The sequence below is a fragment of the Oncorhynchus clarkii genome, chromosome 26 (assembly GCF_045791955.1).
Source record: "Oncorhynchus clarkii lewisi isolate Uvic-CL-2024 chromosome 26, UVic_Ocla_1.0, whole genome shotgun sequence".
Taxonomy (NCBI): Eukaryota; Metazoa; Chordata; class Actinopteri; order Salmoniformes; family Salmonidae; genus Oncorhynchus; species Oncorhynchus clarkii.
The window spans coordinates 28,666,679-28,687,051 of record NC_092172.1 but is presented as its reverse complement, the minus strand read 5'-3'; the positions used below and the strand labels follow the sequence as shown (position 1 = coordinate 28,687,051).

At 41.9% G+C, this 20,373-nt stretch overlaps 2 protein-coding genes across 3 annotated transcripts in view; one reads left to right on the top strand and one right to left on the bottom strand.

The window, feature by feature from the left end:
• The window catches only part of LOC139384460 (dipeptidase 2-like), a 22,760-nt gene extending 17,015 nt beyond the window's left edge, over nt 1-5,745 (top strand). Inside the window, exons 8-11 of the mRNA XM_071129232.1 lie at nt 2,924-3,008; nt 3,176-3,251; nt 3,443-3,578; nt 3,904-5,745. Coding sequence (XP_070985333.1) covers nt 2,924-3,008; nt 3,176-3,251; nt 3,443-3,578; nt 3,904-4,128 — 522 coding nt within the window. The 3' untranslated portion in view covers nt 4,129-5,745. The remainder of the gene's footprint in view (nt 1-2,923; nt 3,009-3,175; nt 3,252-3,442; nt 3,579-3,903) is intronic.
• Nucleotides 5,132-20,373, bottom strand: part of LOC139384457 (solute carrier family 12 member 4-like) — a 40,347-nt gene continuing 25,105 nt past the window's right edge. For both annotated transcript variants that reach the window (XM_071129228.1, XM_071129229.1), the window contains exons 14-24: nt 19,759-19,857; nt 12,130-12,249; nt 11,904-12,008; nt 11,543-11,711; nt 11,076-11,271; nt 10,628-10,797; nt 10,246-10,377; nt 9,677-9,784; nt 8,082-8,269; nt 6,918-7,051; nt 5,132-6,559 (exon numbers count right to left, since the gene is read on the bottom strand). In XM_071129228.1, coding sequence (XP_070985329.1) covers nt 6,468-6,559; nt 6,918-7,051; nt 8,082-8,269; nt 9,677-9,784; nt 10,246-10,377; nt 10,628-10,797; nt 11,076-11,271; nt 11,543-11,711; nt 11,904-12,008; nt 12,130-12,249; nt 19,759-19,857 — 1,513 coding nt within the window. In that variant the 3' untranslated portion in view covers nt 5,132-6,467. The remainder of the gene's footprint in view (nt 6,560-6,917; nt 7,052-8,081; nt 8,270-9,676; nt 9,785-10,245; nt 10,378-10,627; nt 10,798-11,075; nt 11,272-11,542; nt 11,712-11,903; nt 12,009-12,129; nt 12,250-19,758; nt 19,858-20,373) is intronic.

Sequence of the window (20,373 nt, the reverse complement as noted above, 5' to 3'; positions counted from 1 at the left end):
TTTAAATTCTTCAAACTCTGTGAAGTTGGTTGTTGATCATTGCTAGACAGCCCTTTTCAAGTCTTGCCATAGATTGTCAAGCCAATTTAAGTCAACACTGTAACCAGACTACTCAGGAACACTCAATGTCGTTTGGTAAGAAACTCCAGTATATTTTGGCCTTGTGTTTTAAGTTATTGTCCTGCTGAAAGGTGAATTTGTTTCCCGATGTCTGTTGGAAAGCCGACTGAACCGAGTTTTCCTCTATGATTTTGCCTGTGCTTAGCTCTATTCCGTTTCTTTTCATAAAAAAAAACTCCATAGTCCTTGCCGATGACAAGCATACCCATAACATGATGCAGCTACCACCATGCTTGAAAATATGAAGACTGACAAGTGATATATGATATGTCGTTTTGGATTTGCCCCAAATATAACGCTTTGTATTCTTTGCCACATTTTTTTGCTGTTTTACTTTAGTGCCGTATTGCAAACAGGATGCATGTTTTAGAATATTTTTCCTTCTTCACTCTGTCACATAGGTTAGTATTGTGGAGTAACTACAATGTTCTCGATCCATCCTCAGTTTTCTCCTATCACAACCATTCAACTCTGTAACTGTTTTAAAGTGAACATTGGCCTCATGGTGAAATCCGTGAGTGGTTTCCTTCCTCTCCGGCAACTGAGTTAGGAAGGACGCCTGTATCTTTTTAGTGACTGGGTGTATTGATACACCATCCAACGTGTAATTAATATCTTTAGCATGCTCAAAGGGTTATTAAATGTCTGCCTTTTTTAAAAACCTATCTACAGTGCCTTGCGAAAGTATTCGGCCCCCTTGAACTTTGCAACCTTTTGCCACATTTCAGGCTTCAAACATAAAGATATAAAACTGTATTTTGTTGTGAAGAATCAACAACAAGTGGGACACAATCATGAAGTGGAACAACATTTATTGGATATTTCAAACTTTTTTAACAAATCAAAAACTGAAAAATTGGGCGTGCAAAATTATTCAGCCCCCTTAAGTTAATACTTTGTAGCGCCACCTTTTGCTGCGATTACAGCTGTAAGTCGTTTGGGGTATGTCTCTATCAGTTTTGCACATCGAGAGACTGACATTTTTTCCCATTCCTCCTTGCAAAACAGCTCGAGCTCAGTGAGGTTGGATGGAGAGCATTTGTGAACAGCAGTTTTCAGTTCTTTCCACAGATTCTCGATTGGATTCAGGTCTGGACTTTGACTTGGCCATTCTAACACCTGGATATGTTTATTTTTGAACCATTCCATTGTAGATTTTGCTTTATGTTTTGGATCATTGTCTTGTTGGAAGACAAATCTCCATCCCAGTCTCAGGTCTTTTGCAGACATCAGGTTTTCTTCCAGAATGGTCCTGTATTTGGCTCCATCCATCTTCCCATCAATTTTAACCATCTTCCCTGTCCCTGCTGAAGAAAAGCAGGCCCAAACCATGATGCTGCCACCACCATGTTTGACAGTGGGGATGGTGTGTTCAGCTGTGTTGCTTTTACGCCAAACATAACGTTTTGCATTGTTGCCAAAAAGTTCAATTTTGGTTTCATCTGACCAGAGCACCTTCTTCCACATGTTTGGTGTGTCTCCCAGGTGGCTTGTGGCAAACTTTAAACGACACTTTTTATGGATATCTTTAAGAAATGGCTTTCTTCTTGCCACTCTTCCATAAAGGCCAGATTTGTGCAATATACGACTGATTGTTGTCCTATGGACAGAGTCTCCCACCTCAGCTGTAGATCTCTGCAGTTCATCCAGAGTGATCATGGGCCTCTTGGCTGCATCTCCGATCAGTCTTCTCCTTGTATGAGCTGAAAGTTTAGAGGGACGGCCAGGTCTTGGTAGATTTGCAGTGGTCTGATACTCCTTCCATTTCAATATTATCGCTTGCACAGTGCTCCTTGGGATGTTTAAAGCTTGGGAAATCTTTTTGTATCCAAATCCGGCTTTAAACTTCTTCACAACAGTATCTCGGGCCTGCCTGGTGTGTTCCTTGTTCTTCATGATGCTCTCTGCGCTTTTAACGGACCTCTGAGACTATCACAGTGCAGGTGCATTTATACGGAGACTTGATTACACACAGGTGGATTGTATTTATCATCATTAGTCATTTAGGTCAACATTGGATCATTCAGAGATCCTCACTGAACTTCTGGAGAGAGTTTGCTGCACTGAAAGTAAAGGGGCTGAATAATTTTGCACGCCCAATTTTTCAGTTTTTGATTTGTTAAAAAAGTTTGAAATATCCAATAAATGTCGTTCCACTTCATGATTGTGTCCCACTTGTTGTTGATTCTTCACAAAAAAATACAGTTTTATATCTTTATGTTGAAGCCTGAAATGTGGCAAAAGGTCGCAAAGTTCAAGGGGGCCGAATACTTTCGCAAGGCACTGTACCAATAGATGCCCTTCTTTGTGAGGCTTTGTTGAATCGGTGTTAGAAATTCACAGCTCGACCGAGGGACCTTACAGATAATTGTATGTGTTGTACAGAGATGAAATAGTCATTCAAAAATAATGCTAAACACAAGTTTTGCGATCCAAGTGAGTCCATGCAACTCATAATGTGACTTATTAAGCACATTTTTACTCCTGAAATTATTTAGGCTCGCCATAATAAAGGGGTTGAATACTTATTGACTCAAGACATTTCAGCTTGTCATTTTTTATTTAATTTGTAAAAATGTCTAAAAACATAATTCCACTTTGATATTATGAGGTATTATGTGTAGGCTAGTGAAACAAAATCTCGATTTAATCCATTTTAAATTTGGGCTGTAACACAACAAAATGCAGAAACAGTCAAGGGGTGTGAATACATTCTGAAGGCACTGTATCTACATGGCTGGAAGGTCAATGGAAGTGTGGAATGTTTTTTTAATGTTCTCTTCTGGGTGTGTTGTTGTTTCAGAAGGAGAACGGAGGACTCATCATGGTTAATCTGCACAGTGGGTTTGTGGCTTGCCATGGCCAAGCCAATATCTCCATTGTGGCTGGTGAGCAGTTGCCTTTGTTTAGTGTTTATTGGCATCAAACAATTAAGCGCAACATTGGCTGCCTTGTTATCAATCAAGACGTGTTTAGAAGACCAGTATCAAGAACATCAATAACATGTGTACACATGATTTATCTTATCTTCTGATATTCCTCTTACTTTTTGCAGACCATTTTACCCACATTAGGAAGGTGGTTGGATCTGAGTCAATAGGAATAGGAGGGGACTTTGATGGAGCTTCTAAGTAAGAACTTTTACCTCAGAGTAACAGCAGCACATTCAACGTTAGTTCATTAATACAGCCATGTTATGCTCCAGCTTGAATGCTATCAGAATGACTCACTTTTTAAGCAGACTGGTAACAGATAGCAGCTGCATTTTAAGTGGCCTGAGGGTTTGAGTAATACATAGCCTGTTATGTTCTACTGTCTGAAGGTTTCCTCTTGGATTAGAGGATGTGTCCAAGTATCCCGCTCTGATCCAGGAGCTGCTGAAGAGACACTGGACAGAGAACGAGTTGTCCGGGGTCCTCAGACACAACTTCCTACGTGTGTTCAAGGAGGTCGAGAAAGTGAGTGCTAAATGAACAAAAGCTCTGTGTTTTTGCTCGTTATAAAGGCTCAATGCTACAGTGTGAGTATTGTATCAAAGACATCAAAAACACCTGCAGTAGTAACATCTACGGAATGACAGGAATGAAAGGCATCTCTGTCTGGGACTGAATGTCCATCTGAGTACTTTGTGGTATGAAGGGAACTGAAAACTGGAAAAAGAGCCGTGTGTAGTGCATGGAAAATCCCACTTGTGTTTTCTTGTTCAGTAGAGTCACTGTCACAGCATCATAACACAGTGTAACCTTCTCTCTCCCTCCCTCCTTCCCTCTATCCCTCCCCCAGGAGCGTGACAGGCAGAAAGCGAAAGGAACTCTCCCCAGTGAAGCTCAGATCAACTTGACTGGGGTTCAGAACCCCTGCAGACTGGTACTCAGGCGACCTGACCACCAGACGACAAAGATGGAGCAGATGTACTCCAAGGGCCACAGTGAACTGGTGGTCCCCAGGAGTCTGGTCTGGACCATGGTTATACTAATCTCCTGCCTCTGTGTCCTGATGGACCATTAAGACTAAAATATGGCCTCAATGCAATCAGATCCAGCGGTAACCCAGGTTGACCGATATCCTGATAGCAGATGTTTTGGCAGATGTTTTGGCAGTATTGGAGGTGTAGCTGCAGTGTGAACTGACAAATAAGTGTGTGGCTGCTTGTGTCACCAACCACTCCCTTCCTTATTATCCCTACACATTAGATGTTCAAAACGACAATAGAAAGTGCAGGCTCTATCGACAATAGATATTATGAAATGCATATTTTCATTTTAATTTGGATGGCGGGATTTATTAGTCTATGTAGACAATAGACCATTACGCATTAGAGTGTTTGAACTTGTAATGTGGCTACATGAACTAACTCGGCTGCATGGGATTTGTTGGATATAAAGTCGGTGTGGTTTCATTGCATCCAATGTCCACGATAATGTAACATAAGTAGTAGCTCTAACTCCACCTTCAACACTGCCAAAACAACCGGATGTCGACAAGCACGGATCTGAATTTAGCCCTTAGTGTTACTAAACTAGCAGTGCTTGACTTGCGCAGGAGCCCACTGGAGCTGAGTACCGGCACCTCAAGTTCACTACTGCTTGAGCTTGTTTTACTCTTATAGAATATTTGCTCAAAAGTATAGTGGAGCTCCTGCACCTAAATATAAACAGTACTTGCACCCAAAATGAGTACCGGAACCTATTTAGTAGTACTACTAATGTTGTATTACAATACACTATCCACTACAAACATGTTTCTCCGACAGTAAAAAGCCTAGCTTGAACGTGTTTACTGTGTCACTTGCTTACATGTGATCTTCCCTACAAAGAACTTTACCTAATTTTTTTGTTGTTGGTCATTTTGACCTTGAATGAGTTGTATTATTTACACAATGCTCTGCACGCACTTTATACTATATTACATTGAGTTTAATGTAACAACTCTTTTTACATATCTCATTCTAAAAATATATCTGTGTTATGTTTGTTTAATGATACAATCAAGGCCACAAGGTCATACTGAGGAATTTACAAACTATCTTTATTTCTCTGAGGACACAGACCTTGATGTCCATCAGACAAACTTGAGTTTCACAATGAAACAATTTCATAGAAAGACAATTTCATCTTAAAATTAACATTAGTGTAACATTTCCTCACAAGGGTGTACAGTGAAACAGTATGTAACATGTTAATATACTGTAATGCCTCCTACAGTCATCTCAGGAATGTTGTATTCTGTATTCATAGGTTATATCGTATTTATTTAGCCTTTCTCTTAAGTAAATAATGCTTTGAGTTTTCTGTTTTTCTACCATCTTATTTTATGAACACATTGATATATCTGAAGTCAAGATAGTTCAATCCTGGTTGAATAGGGAAATGAATCATGATTTTATTGGTAAATTCAGATAAATACTCTTCACCTTTACAGCTCTTGCAGTCTACAGGAAAGAAAAGGAAATGTGTGCATATGCTACTCTGTTCAGGTGGCCCTGTAAGTCGTCTTCATGCCTATAATAATGTATTTTGTACAGAAATAGCAGATTAAATGTAATGTATAATTGTCAATGAATTAAAACCTCTTCTCTTTCAACAATTACAAATAATAATCCAGTAAAATAATGCTTCAAAACAATCTCTGGAATCCACATTTACATTTACAAGCACTCTCTGTGCCATCTGTTTAAATACCCCAACTGGCATTTCATTATCTACAATACGAAAAATCTTATCCTCATCGGGGGAAGGTTGAGAAAATAAATAAGAAAATAAATAACAAAAGTTATTATTCCACCAACCATAAAAAGGTTGTGAAAAAATAACTAACATTGGCACTCTACACAGATGCCTTCATAAGGACCACCCAAGACTGTGCTATCTGGCAAGTTAATCCTTGATGAGGGAAAGCCCACCATATTTTATTTTCTGCAAACAACACAAAAATACTGACTCAGTCGACATAGAAAGTTCATGTTTGATGGATGTATGTGTAAAAGTAGCAGTTGTTAATGGTCTCCAATTGCAGAAATAGGTTTGTGAATGACCCAAGCTTTAGTTGCCTTGGCAATAAGGGATTCATGAGGGAATTATAGCATGTAATCTTTAAAGGCTACTGTCCTCATGGAAGGCAATACTTTCCGTAGAAATGCCAGGCAAATTATTATTGCTTTCTGTGGTCCTCAAATAACACAATAAAAGTCCTCTTAATTCCATCATTAATTGGCACAGTTGGTATGTACTGTATGTTGAGGATTGGCTGGATGCTGCTGCCGGTGCTGCAGTGCCCCCGGTGATCGGGGTGGAATGTCTCCTGTCGAGGCAGTGTCGTGACCTGTGACCCGAGTGGTTTCTGATAGGTCAGGAGTAGATAGTGATGACCTCTCGTCCTCCTCCTCTCACCAGCAGCACTCTCTCCAGACCTTCCGTCAGCACCTCCAAAAACTCCATATCTGGGCCAGAGTTAAGCACTGTTATAACCAGCAACTCTGCATCACTGCACCTGCGATTACATCTGCAAATCTGTGTACGCAACAGATTTGATGTTCAGCTTAAAAGCCAGTAGTCTTTCATCTCGGGTCACATTGCCAAATCTTTCATGTATGCTGTCTGGCCATCTACTCCTACTCATTCTTTCACCTTTTACACAACTCATGCTACACTCAACCCCAAATGACAATCCCCAAATTACACTCCCTAACCCCATAATGAGCCCTAAAACATTGTCCTAAAAAATTTAATATTGTACCACACAGACCTCTAAGACCAGTGTTGTCCAGTACAATGAGAGCGGCTGTTAGTGAAGGATACAGTTCTCATCTCCGTCTGTGTTGCGTGGCGGCCCCGGCATGTTGAGCAGCACCAGGCGAGCATCATGGGACTTGTTGACAATCACCTCGTTCAGCTTCACTGCTGTGTGCATCCGCCGCACATTGGACTGGTCCCTGGGACACAACCACATACAGATGTTACAAATGCAATCCAGAACATTCAATTATTTAAAGGGATAGTTCACCCAAATTACACATTGGTTTCCTTACCCCGTATGTAGTCTATGGACAACGAATGACAGCAATCCAGTTTCCCTGGCTCTGTTTCCACATGGTCACGTCATGGGACCGATATTATAATTTTTCACTTGTGTCCATATCATCCGAAAGTATCTACAATTGATTTTCATCCTCAAAAAAGTACCTTATAGAAGTTTTGAACATGATGCGCAAAAAAATTTGAATATTGGTCCCATGATTTTAATGGGATTTGTGCCACAACTGCTAAAATGTTAGTATGTGGAAACGGTGCCAAGGAAACTATACCAAAGCATGGATTGCTGTCATACCTTGTACATAGACTGCGTACAGGGTAAGAAATCCAATGTCATTTTGTAATTTGGGTGAACTATCCCTTTAACAATGCAGTGGAATAATGTTCAGATATCCAACAGTGGACAGCATGAACCAACTCAGTCATTAAGCAGAAAGACATCAAGTGCAGTCCACATACCAAAGCACACCCCACCCCGCCATCCAATCCATTGCATGGAATTTACAGACTCAGAGTGATCAGAATAACATATCACTAAAAGTAATTTACAGACAGAGTGATCAGATTAACATATTACTCACAGGAATCTACAGACAGAGTGATCAGAATAACATCTAATTAAAAGGAATTTACAGACAGAGTGATTAGATTAACATATTACTCACAGGAATTTACAGACAGACTGATCAGAATAACACATCACTCAAAGGATGAACCCTTCTCTGTCTGCAAGATGAAAGAGGCAGAAAAAAGAGAGAGAGGAGATGAGGAGGAGAGAGTGAAGAAGTAAGACTAGCAAGAGTGGAATACCTCAGATGGGACCGGATGGAGATTTTCCTAACCACGTGAAAGGCCTGGGGGTTTTCCTTGTCAGATCACGTCTCAAGAAAAACTCCTGGCCTTCCAATAGACCAACAACAATTGACTCACGGTTTGAGGCTCATGAGTTCTCTGAAGTTCTCTGGTGCGTTGTTCCTGTTCCTCCTCTCTGCCTCGTACTTCTCCTTGGTCCAGGTCATCTGGTTCTTATCAGCTACAGGCTCCACCACCTCCTCCTCCTCGTCTGAGTACAGGCTGCCCATACGGATCAGAGAGTGTCTGTCCTTTACCAGCTGGGCCTATAGGGGGCAGAGTGCAGGGCATACAATGTCCTAATGTCCATACTAGAGTGACTTGAAATGCATGGCCATACATTGCTTAATTTAATGCTAGTGTAGATACACTAAATATACAGAAGTATGTGAACACCCCTTCAAATGAGTGGATTTGGCTATTTCAGCCACACCCGTTGTGGACAGTTGTATAATCGAGCACACAGCCATGCAATCTACATAGACGGCAGTAGAATGACCTTACCGTCATAGGATGCCACCTTTGCAACAAGTTAATCCGCCCTGCTAGAGCTGCCCCGGTCAACTGAAAGTGGTGTTATTGTGAAGTGGAAACGTCTAGGAGAAATAACGACTTAGCCGCGAAGTGGTATGTCACACAAGCTCACAGAATGGGACCGCCGTCCTCGGTTGCAACTCTCACTACCGAGTTCCAAACTACTTCTGGAAGCAACGTCAGCACAATAACTCTGTCGGGAGCTTCATGAAATGGGTTTCCATGGCCGAGCAGCAGCACACAAGCCTAAGATCACCATGCGCAATGTCGAGCATCGGCTGGAGTGGTGTAAAGCTCACCGCCATTGCAATCTGGAGCAGTGGAAACACGTTCTCTGGAGTGATGAATCACGCTCCCCCATCTGGCAGTCCAACGGACGAATCTGGGTTTGGCGGATGCCAATGAGAATGCTACCTGACCCAACTGTAAAGTTTGTTGGAGGAGGAATAATGGTCTGGGGTTGCTTTTCATGGTTTGGGCTGGGCCCCTTAGTTCCAGTGAAGGGAAATATTAATGCTACAGCATACAATGACATTCTAAATAATTCTGTGCTTCCAACATTGTGGCAACAGTTTGGGGAAGGCCCTTTCCTGTTTCAGCATGACAAAGCAAGTCCTTACAGAAATGGTTTGTTGAGATCGGTGTGGAAGAACTGGCCTGTATAGAGTCCTGACCTCAACCCCATCGAACACCTTTGGGATGAATTGGAACGCCAGGCCTAATCGCCCAACATCAGTGCCTGACCTAACTAATGCTCGTGGCTGAATGGAAGCAAGTCTCCGCAGCAATGTTCCATCATTTAGTGGAAAGCCTTGCCAGAAGAGTGGAGACTGTTACAGCAGCAAAGGGGGGACCAACTCCATATTAATGCCCATGATTTTGCAATGAAATGTTTGACGAGCAGGTGTCCACATACTTTTGGTCATGTAGAGTATTGGTTCCCAGCCCCAGATTAAACCTACTACTGGGATAAATCACACTTTCAATGTAGATTCTCCAACTGAGCATGCTTAAATGCAGGAGAAGACATCTGAGTCTGGGAAACCAGCTCAATATGTCCTTCACATAACAACTATTGTTATGTATGTTTGGTCTGACAGGTGTAATTCTGTGGATGTTTGTTGATGTGTAATATGTACCTCTCTTTCTCTCTCTGCGCTGGACAGCCTCATCTGTCTAAGCATCTGAGATCTCTGCTCCATCATCAGAGTCCTCTCATACGTGTAGGCCGAGATGTCGCTGTCATGCTGAAATTATTAACATGGATGTATGTAAATATCTGACCTTTGAATACACTAAGGGGAGAGAAGTGAAACTCTTAGTTGGATTGCATGTTTGACTCCTGGTATGAGGGACTTCTCTCTCCTTCTCCACCATAATGACATCATTCGATTTAAGGAGGTTCATCTCTCACCGTCTCCACCATCATTACATAATTAGATTTAAGGAGGTTCATCTCTCACCGTCTCCACCATAATGACATAATTAGATTTAAGGAGGTTCATCTCTCACTGTCTCCACCATAATGACATAATTAGATTTAAGGAGGTTCATCTCTCACCGTCTCCACCATAATGACATAATTAGATTTAAGGAGGTTCATCTCTCACTGTCTCCACCATCATTACATAATTAGATTTAAGGAGGTTCATCTCTCACCGTCTCCACCATCATTACATAATTAGCTTTAAGGAAGAACATCTCACACCATTTCCACCACCTCCACCTCTGCCTCTATTCTCAGCTGGTACAGGAACGTAGCCAGGTCCTTCTTCATCTGAATACTGTTGTCATCCATCTGGGCCACAGTGAAGATACGCATCTTACACTTCCTCCAAACCTGAAATACACACCATGGTAAGAATGGAGTAGTCTAGCAGTTAAGAGCCGATGTGCAAATGTGCCATTGAGCAAGGCACTTAACACCCTAATTGCTCCTGTAAGTCCCTCTGGATAAGAGCGTCTGCTAAAATGTAAATATAGATCCTTTTCTGAACAACACATCCATTCTTCTTTAGTCTCTCACAAGTCATGGTGGCCAAACAGTAAATGCTCCCAGAGTTTCTGCATTGATGTGCGCGGGACTTTACCTTGTGCTGTTTGAGCAGGAAAGGTAGCAGCATGAGCATTCCTCCGTCATGGACGATCCACCACACATCGATGGTGCCGTCTGTGAAGCGTTCGTGGTTGCTGGGGTAGAAGGAAACATTCTTGGGCACCATCAGAGCCAGGTGGGCTGCTGTGGTACAGCGGACTGTGTCTGTGGGGAGGGGCACAGAGAGGTAAATATGTTAACTTTGTGTAATATGTAATGTAATACAGTTCAATGCTGATGCTATCAGTTAACTAAAGAGTCAGCATGTAATGTTTCAAATACTATACAGGCTGAAGGACAGTCCACCAAACCAATAGAAACATAGAGATGGCCAATGCTCTCATGGGGAAACTGGGATGAGGTTATGGTTTGGGATATTATTATGGGAACGGGTCAGATCCATGTGTAGGACCAGGCTAGTTTACAGTAAATCAGAGTCTTACGAATGAATGTCTTCCATGCGCGGGGGTCTTCACTTTGCCTCCAGCCGTAGGGCCATCCCATCACCACTGTGTTGTGCTTCATGCCCCCCAGGCCACATGACTGGATCAGGTGGGCAATGCCCTCCCTCACCTTGGATGCCACAACCACCTGGCAGAAACCCTTCACCCGCTCGATCTCCATCATGTTCTTTACGGCCTGACGAGGTTGAGCAGACAATGCAGGTAATTATGAAGCTGGTAATAAACTCACTTATTCTTATTGGCACAGAGGAGACAACAGAAATTTGATCTCTTTCTTATAGCTTTATAATGTGGACTGTATGACCTAGGAAGGACTGTGTTACCGAGGAAGGTAACAGCCTTCAAACAATCTTGAACTGATTCAATAAAGCTACAGTACGGCAAAATGTATTTTCCTTGTACACACATTAGGCTATCGGAGAAATAAGTTACAGCTCTATCCCTACCTGTTCAGAGGCCTGTGTTTCTCCGTAGCTGTCCAGGAACTGTCCCTGGATGACAGAGCCCACTATGGTCAGGCCCTTCCCTGCCTTCAGCTGGGAGACAAAGGTCAACAGACGGGGATACTTCACATGGAGGTCCTCATCCAGCTTCAACAGCACCAGGACCTGGGGCCTGGAGAGTGGAGGGGCAAGAGAGACAAAGAACATGAGAATCTACCTGGAAGTACTAATAAACAACTACAAAACAACAGTAAAAACTGTAGTGTTAGAAAGTACAGAATGTATGAAGAGGAAGAGGTAGTTATGCATATCTGAAGTTGGAGATACCGGATATCTAAGACTATGGACAAGGAAGGATGTTCACCTCCAGTTTTTAGTGTGAGGTGGTCCATGCTCCAGCCGTAGCAGAGAGTAGCGCGCAGCACTGAGGGACAAACCTCGTATCCCATCTCCCCACTCCTTCTCCGCTCTGAGAGAGAGACAGAGAGAGTGACAGCATCAGAATATATACTCTGGCCTAAATAGCTAACTCATACAGTGATCCAATGATATACAATTATGATATGAGACGGGTAAGAGTCCAGACATACCCCTGGTACTCAATGTACTTGTAGATCATGCCAGCTATGCACATGGCCACGATGGCATAATACCAGGAGGAGATGAACATCAGAGCCAGACACATACTCATACCCAGAAAAGACAGAGCCCTGTGGGGGAAACACACAGACATACTGTAGTACTCTTTATACTATATGGTCATTCCAAAAAGCACCCACAGATCTTACAAAGCTCAGTACCCGCTTAGCAAAGAAGCCCAATAGGGTATCATTCCCATAGTGCATTAGTTGAAAGAGGCGCTCTGGTTCTCGAATTCGCCCTGTAACACACCAATTTGACCTGTTATTAAACCATCTGGCGAATATCGTTGTGTGCAAGACCTTAGAATAGTAAACAATGCTGTACATGCTAGAGCACCCCTGGTCCATAACACTGTTACCATTTTATCCCAGGTGCCTCCAGGTAGTTTGTTTTTTAGCTCATTTTAGCTCATTCTTTCTTTCTTTCTTTTCTCTTCTCTTCTTTTGTTGATCCTGGAGGGAGGGTTTTGGTTCAGTATGTTGACCATTTGTTGGTTTGCTCACAATCAGAGGAGATATGTCACGAGGACACTCAGGCATTGTTGATTTTTTGGGGTCAGAAAATGGTCATAAAGTTTCCCCCAGTAAAATGAAATTATGCCGGTTAAATATTTGGGTCATGACATTACTTCTGAGGGTCACGCCCTCTCCAAAGATAGTTCAGAGGCAATTAAAGCTTTGCCTAAACATGTTATGCCCTCTCCACTGGTAGATCAGAGGCAATTAGTAAATTCAATCTCTGCAGGATTATATTTATGGGAGAAAAATAGAGGCGAGTGAAGCAGTGGTCTGGACTGGAGAGATGTTCTGATATTGTGGCAATGTCTCTTCTAACCGTACATGTGCCCTATGTGGTGGAGGCAATTATTAAACAGGCAAAAATGGCTCATTTGATGCCTGCGAGACTGCTAGACTATCAGAACATTCTTAACCCTTCAACTCTTCTCCCCGCAGCAGAAACCGGTGAAGACCATGACTGTGATTTAGCTATTGAAGCTGACTGTAGCTCTAGGTTGGACTTGAGAGATACCCCATTAGACAATCCAGACTTTTAGTTTTTTTGTAGATGGGTCTGCCCAGAGAAACGAAAAAGGGAATCAATTAGTTGGTTATGCTGTTGTGACTGTTTTGGAACCTGTGGAAAGTCCTCGACTCCCCTCACACGAATCTGCCCTGGCAGCAGAACTATTTGGCTTGACCAGAGCTTATATTTTGGGAAAGGAATGCTCTGTTAACATTTACACTGATTGTAGATCTGAGTTTGGTGTTGTGCATGATTTTGGAACATTGTAGAGGAATAGAGGGTTTTTGACCTCGTCTGAAAAACAGATTGCACACAGTAATCTTGTTTCATCTCTCTTAGAGGTGGTCCAGCTTCACTCCTCTGTTTCTGTAATCAAGAGTCAGGCGCATTCTTCCTCTAATGACAACATTCGTCTGGGGAACACTAACGCTGACCGCGCAGCTAAATTGGCTGATTCCTCTTCTGTTTCCCCCTCCTTCACATGGCAGCAGTTCCCACTTCCACTAACCCTTTCTCTGTTAATGACTCTGCAGGCAACGGCTGATGCATCAGAGAAGGACGCCTCGGGTGTATGGCTGGATGAGTGGAGCAGACCAGCCATGCCCCGTTGTACTTTCCAATTCCTTGCCAAATTGTCACATGATCAAGACCATATGTCAAAAAGAGGGATGGTGGATCATGTAAATAAATGAATAAATAAGGGAAAGGTGGATACCTAGTCAGTTGTACAACTGAATGCATTCAACTGAAATGTGTCCTCCGCATTTAACCCAACCCCTCTGAATCAGAGAGGTGCAGGGGGCTGATATTGGTGTACAGTAGGTTTTTACTGTGCTTGCAGGACATTTCTCTGGTGGTGGGGTTGTACAATGTTTGATTTGCATGACTAACAATGTTGAACCAAACTCTGAAAACAAAATTGTTTAAACTAATTGGTGAAGCAAGCCTGACATGGGTAAAGGTGCTTCCATTGGCACTGAGAATGAGAGGCAGATCCCACACAGTCACTGGTCTCTCTCCACACGAGGTGCTGACTGGCCATCCCATGAGGATGACTAATACACCTTTTCTCAAGAACAGGGTGTCCCTGCAAGGAATGGAGGAAGACATGGTTGAGAATTGTGTCACCCTTAACCTGTTGGATCTCTAGGGGCGCTATTTCATTTTTGGATAAAAAACGTTCCCGTTTTAAGCGCGATATTTTGTCACGAAAAGATGCTCGACTATGCATATTCTTGACAGTTTTTGAAAGAAAACACTCTGAAGTTTCAGAATCTGCAAAGATATTGTCTGTAAGTGCCCCAGAACTCATTCTACAGGCGAAACCAAGATGATGCGTCAAGCAGGAAATGAGCAGAATCTCTGAAGCTCTGTTTTCCATTGTCTCCTTATATGGCTGTGATTGCACAAGGAATGAGCCTACACTTTCTGTCGTTTCCCCAAGGTGTTAGCAGCATTGTGACGTATTTGTAGGCATATCATTGGAAGATTGACCATAAGAGACTACATTTTCCAAGTGTCCGCCTGGTGTCCTGCGTGGAATTCGGTGCGCAAACGCCAGCTGCTTGTACTTTTCCATTTGATTGAGGGGAGAAACCATGCTTCCACGAACGATATATCATTGAAGAGATATGTGAAAAACACCTTGAGGATTGATTCTAAACAACGTTTGCCATGTTTTCAGTCGATATTAGGGAGTTAATTTGGAAAAAAGTTCGCGTTTTGAGGACTGAATTTTCTTTTTTTTTTTGGTAGCCAAATGTGATGTAGAAAACGGAGCTATTTCGAATTCACAAAGAATCTTTTTTGGAAAAACTGAGCATCTGCTATCTAACTGAGAGTCTCCTCATTGAAAACATCCGAAGTTCTTCAAAGGTAAATGATTTTATTTGAAGGCTTTTATGTTTTTGTTGAAATCTTGCGTGCTGGATGCTAACGCTAATGCTAACGCTAAATGCTACGCTAGCTAGCCACTTTTACACAAATTATTGTTTTCCTATGGTTGAGAAGCATATTTTGAAAATCTGAGATGACAGTGTTGTTTACAAAAGGCTAAGCTTGAGAGATGGCATATTTATTTCATTTCATTTGCGATTTTCATGAATAGTTAACGTTGCGTTATGGTAATGAGCTTAGGTCTGTAAATAGAATCCCGGATCCGGGTTTGGTCGACGCAACAGGTTAACAGTGTTCTTCACTTCTTCGATATAGGGGGCGCTCTTTTAATTTTTGGATGAAAAACGTTCCCGTTTTAAACAAGATATTTTGTCATGAAAAGATGCTCGACTATGCATATAATTGACAGCTTTGGAAAGAAAACACTCTGACGTTTCCAAAACTGCAAAGATATTGTCTGTGAGTGCCACAGAACTGATGTTACAAAAAAAAACAGATAAAAATACAATCAGGAAGTGCCGCATTTTTTGAAACCGCCTCATGGCAATGACTCCTTATATGGCTGTGGAGGAGCTAGGAGTCAGCTTACCTTTTCCACGTTTTCCCCAAGGTGTCTGCAGCATTGTGACATATTTGTAGGCATATCATTGGAAGATTGACCATAAGAGACTACATTTACCAGGTGGTCGCTTGGTGTCCTCCGTCGCAATTATTGCATAATCTCCAGCTGCAGTATTTTTCCGTTTGGCTCTGATGAGAAACCGACTGCCAGGAATGATTTTTAATCGAATAGAATTGTGAAAAACACCGTGAGGATTGATTCTAAACGTTTGCCATGTTTCTGTCGATATTATGGAGCTAATTTGGAAAAAAGTTTGGCGTTGTAAGTGACTGCATTTTCGTTTTGTTTTCTTAGCCAAACGTGATGAACAAAACAGAGCTATTTCTCTTACACAAATAATATTTTTGGAAAAAATGAACATTTGCTATCTAACTGAGAGTCTCGTCATTGAAAACATCCGAAGTTCTTCAAAGGTAAATCATTTTATTTGAATGCTTTTCTTGTTTTTGTGAAAATGTTGCCTGCTGAATGCTAGGCTTAATGCTATGCTAGGCTATCAATACTCTTACACAAATGCTTGTGTAGCTTTGGTTAAAGCATATTTTGAAAATCTGAGATGACAGTGTTGTTAACAAAAGGCTAAGCTTGTGTTTCAATATATTTATTTCATTTCATTTGCGATTTTCATGAATAGGAAACGTTGCGTTATGGTAATGAGCTTGAGGCTATGATTACGCTCCCGGATACGGGATTGCTCGACGCTAGAGGTTAAGAGACTTTTCCCCCGGGTGAAGGTGTCTTTGCCGAACTTGGCAGGTGGAGCTGAGCACTATTTCAACCCAGGTGATTTCGTGGTGGTCAAAGACTTCAGGAGAGAGAGTTGGAAGGACCTCTGTTGGAGAGTGTCGTACCAAGTTCTTCTGACCACCTCCACTTTGGAAACCTGACAGAGGGTGAGATGAGTCCTGACCAAAATGACCAACACAGGCCTGGAGTAGTGCAGAAGAGGGTGAGATGAGTCCTGAGCCAAAGAGACCAACGCAGGCCCGGAGTAGTGGCCCAGAAGTAGATGGTCATTGGAGAAGGAGAACCCTGCTGGGCCCTCATAACTAAGAGGACTGATGGAATGGCCACTACCAAGTGTTCTGATGAGTATGACTGTCTAAAGGGTCTGGGAAATAAAGCCTCAGTGTTCTGATGAGTATGACTGTCTAAAGGGTCTGGGAAATAAAGCCTCAGTGTTCTGATGAGTATGACTGTCTAAAGGGTCTGGGAAATAAAGCCTCAGTGTTCTGATGAGTATGACTGTCTAAAGGGTCTGGGAAATAAAGCCTCAGTGTTCTGATGAGTATGACTGTCTAAAGGGTCTGGGAAATAAAGCCTCAGTGTTCTGATGAGTATGACTGTCTAAAGGGTCTGGGAAATAAAGCCTCAGTGTTCTGATGAGTATGACTGTCTAAAGGGTCTGGGAAATAAAGCCTCAGTGTTCTGATGAGTATGACTGTCTAAAGGGTCTGGGAAATAAAGCCTCAGTGTTCTGATGAGTATGACTGTCTAAAGGGTCTGGGAAATAAAGCCTCAGTGTTCTGATGAGTATGACTGTCTAAAGGGTCTGGGAAATAAAGCCTCAGTGTTCTGATGAGTATGACTGTCTAAAGGGTCTCGAGAGCTATCTTAAAAAGGAAGCTCCCTCCAAAGTGTCTCTCCCCTTCTAAATTGACTGATGTATTTTATAATTTCGGCGCATTACATATTCCTCTCAAAATAATAGACATTTAATGAGTGTGAAGCAGAGAGTGAATATACAACAGAAATGGGTAATAAATATAGAGTAACATTGTTAGGGTAGACTAAAATGCAAACAATGCCTTCCAATAAGGAGAAAGTTATCATGTTTGTTTTGTTTGTGTTTAAACCTTACAATAGGGGTAAAAGCAGAGCATTGTTTGAGAGTGATCCGTGTGTAATAGCAGTAGTGATTGAGAGTGTTTTTCCTATTGGGAAGAGTAGAGGGGTCCTAGTTGAAGGAAACCGATATGGAGACTAGCATAGGTAAATAAAGACAGTCATAAAGATAGTAAAATGGAGTGTTGACAGTATGTGAATGGTAATATTAGCGTCTTTCAAATAGCACTCTAATAATGCAATATCTTAGTAATTTGTAGAAATAAATGTTTCAATACAAGGTCACATGACTGACAGGGGGATTGAGCATTGGGACTGATATTATATTAGAGGCTGCCATCTGGTGTTTAAGTTAAAGATAAGCTTCCTGTGAACCAAAAGATAAGCCGGCAGTAACCGTGAGTGGTACTCACTAAACTCAAGGAATACTGTGGGAAATTTGGGGCAGAGGTACGAATAATTGAATAAGAATTGTTTTAAAATTTTGAATTTTACCCCCAATTTCGTGGTATCCAATTGTTAGTAGTTAATATCTTGTCTCATCGATACAACTCCCATACGGACTCGGGAAAGACGAAGGTCGAAAGCCATGAATCCTCCAAAACACAACCCAACCAAGCCACACTGCTTCTTAACACAGCGCGCATCCAACACGGAAGCCAGCCGCACAAATGTGTCAGAGGAAACACTGTGCACCTGGCGACCTGGTTAGTGTGCACTGCACCCGGCCCGCCACAGGAGTCGCTAGTGCGCGATGAGACAAGGATATCCCTACCGGCCAAACCCTCCCTAACACGGACAACGCTAGGCCAATTTTGCGTCGCCCCATGGACCTCCCGGTCGCGGCCGGCTGCGACAGAGCCTGGGCTCAAACCCAGAGTCTCTGGTGGCGCAGCTAGCACTGCAGTGCAGTGCCTTAGACCACTGCGCCACCCGGGAGGCCAACAAGATACATTTTTGACCATTTTCAATTATTATTACTCAATTCGATAGTTTGAATATACCAGTGATTTAAATAAGAAGGTAATGTCATCTAAAACCAACTTTTTCCATTACAAGAAACACTGTCCGGAATTGGAGTAGATCCAAGTAAATGTTTTAGTATCGAATATTGAGCTGATAAGTCAGCACCAACCTTTTGAAGGCCCTAGGGGATTTGTTAAACAACAGGTTTGATATTTTTACTAGTTGATGTCCCAGGGACAGTTAGTACAGAACAGGTCAAAGCAACCCGATTGTGGTAAGAGCTATGGAAACAATGGTTAAACCTTTAGAGATTTATTTACCTCTGGGTCTACAGATCCCTTGTGTATGTGTGTGTATTAGATTTTACAACCCAGAGTGAAGGCGTTTGAAAGGATAAAGTGTCTGGTTTTATGTGTTGATTCCGCTTACTTTAATAGACGTATTTTGATAGAACCTCCTTTGATAGTTTAAGCCATAATCTAATGCTTACCTTAAAATGTAACAATAATTATCACAAAGTGATAAAAGGAGGGAATGTGAGGGGAAAATGTTGTTGTCTGAAGAGCTAGCATTGAATTGTAAACAGCACTCACTCTATCTTGGTTCGTGCAGGTGACTGTGACCTCCTCCTTAGACCAATTGGCAGAACGCCCAGAACATTGTTCTGGGAATCAAAAGGAGTATCTCAGTTTCAAAGTCCCAGCTTTGAGAGAAGAAGCCTCGTCAGTCACATGCAGGAACCAATGTTAATAATGAATAATGTAAATCATGCTTATATAACTTATTTGTATAGCACTATAAAAGGACTGAGAGGGAAATCCCGTTTCAGAGTTTTCATAAAACTTGGATTGAGAATGTGAACCTCTCCGGTCGTGATAATAAAGATTGATTCCTTTACACTGAGTTTCAGTGGTGAATTTCCACAACAGGTGCTATACTTGTTCAGCTACTGAAGCTTATTACAGTGAAGTTCCTTCTTTCTAGGTTACCATCAGAACACCAGAGAACAAAATGCCTCTATAGCTGGAGTCTGCATAAAGTCCTCCAGTCAGTCAACAGGATATTTTGATAAGCTACCCAATATGTCACCTGAGAAAGCAAAGGTGATTATTCAAATGGATTGAAAGTGTACCCAACACCCACGCATATACAAATGAGTGTCACATCGCTCACATACAGTATGCACGGATATACAGCCACGCACATACACCTGTACTGTACTTACCAGTGGTAATATTTAAACCTAGGCCTCCAGTTTGGTGTCCGTAGTAAAGTCTGCACAGCACAGGCTAAGTTCACAAACAGATAGCACATCAAGAAGAACCTGTAGAAAAAAAATCACACACCACAAAATGTAATTCAGTCCAAACCAATTTAGTAATTTAAATATATTAATATATATTATATATATATTAATATATTCCAATATATTAATTTTGCAGTTATGTACTTGTTGCAGGATGTATAGGCCTGGTAGTCTGCTAAAATACATCTCAACTGATGGCAAAACACAGAAGCACAAGAAACTGCACTAGGTCAGGGGTTCCCAAACTCTTTCACTCAGGCCCCCCTTCCAGCATTGAGGAACATCCTGCACGTGCGCAACGTCTATTTCTATGGGCACAAGCACTGTTCATGACACAAACTGTTCACACCCCTCTTGTTGGCGTAGGTAATCTTTTTCAGGTTTAAAGCTTATTTCCTACAGTTCTATACATTATGCCATGTCTAATGTGTATTCATGTGATATTTCTGTGACTCAAACATTACTACAAAATCTATGGGCTAAAAAACCTAGCTAAAATACATTAGCTGAAATAGGCTTGTTGATCTGGACATT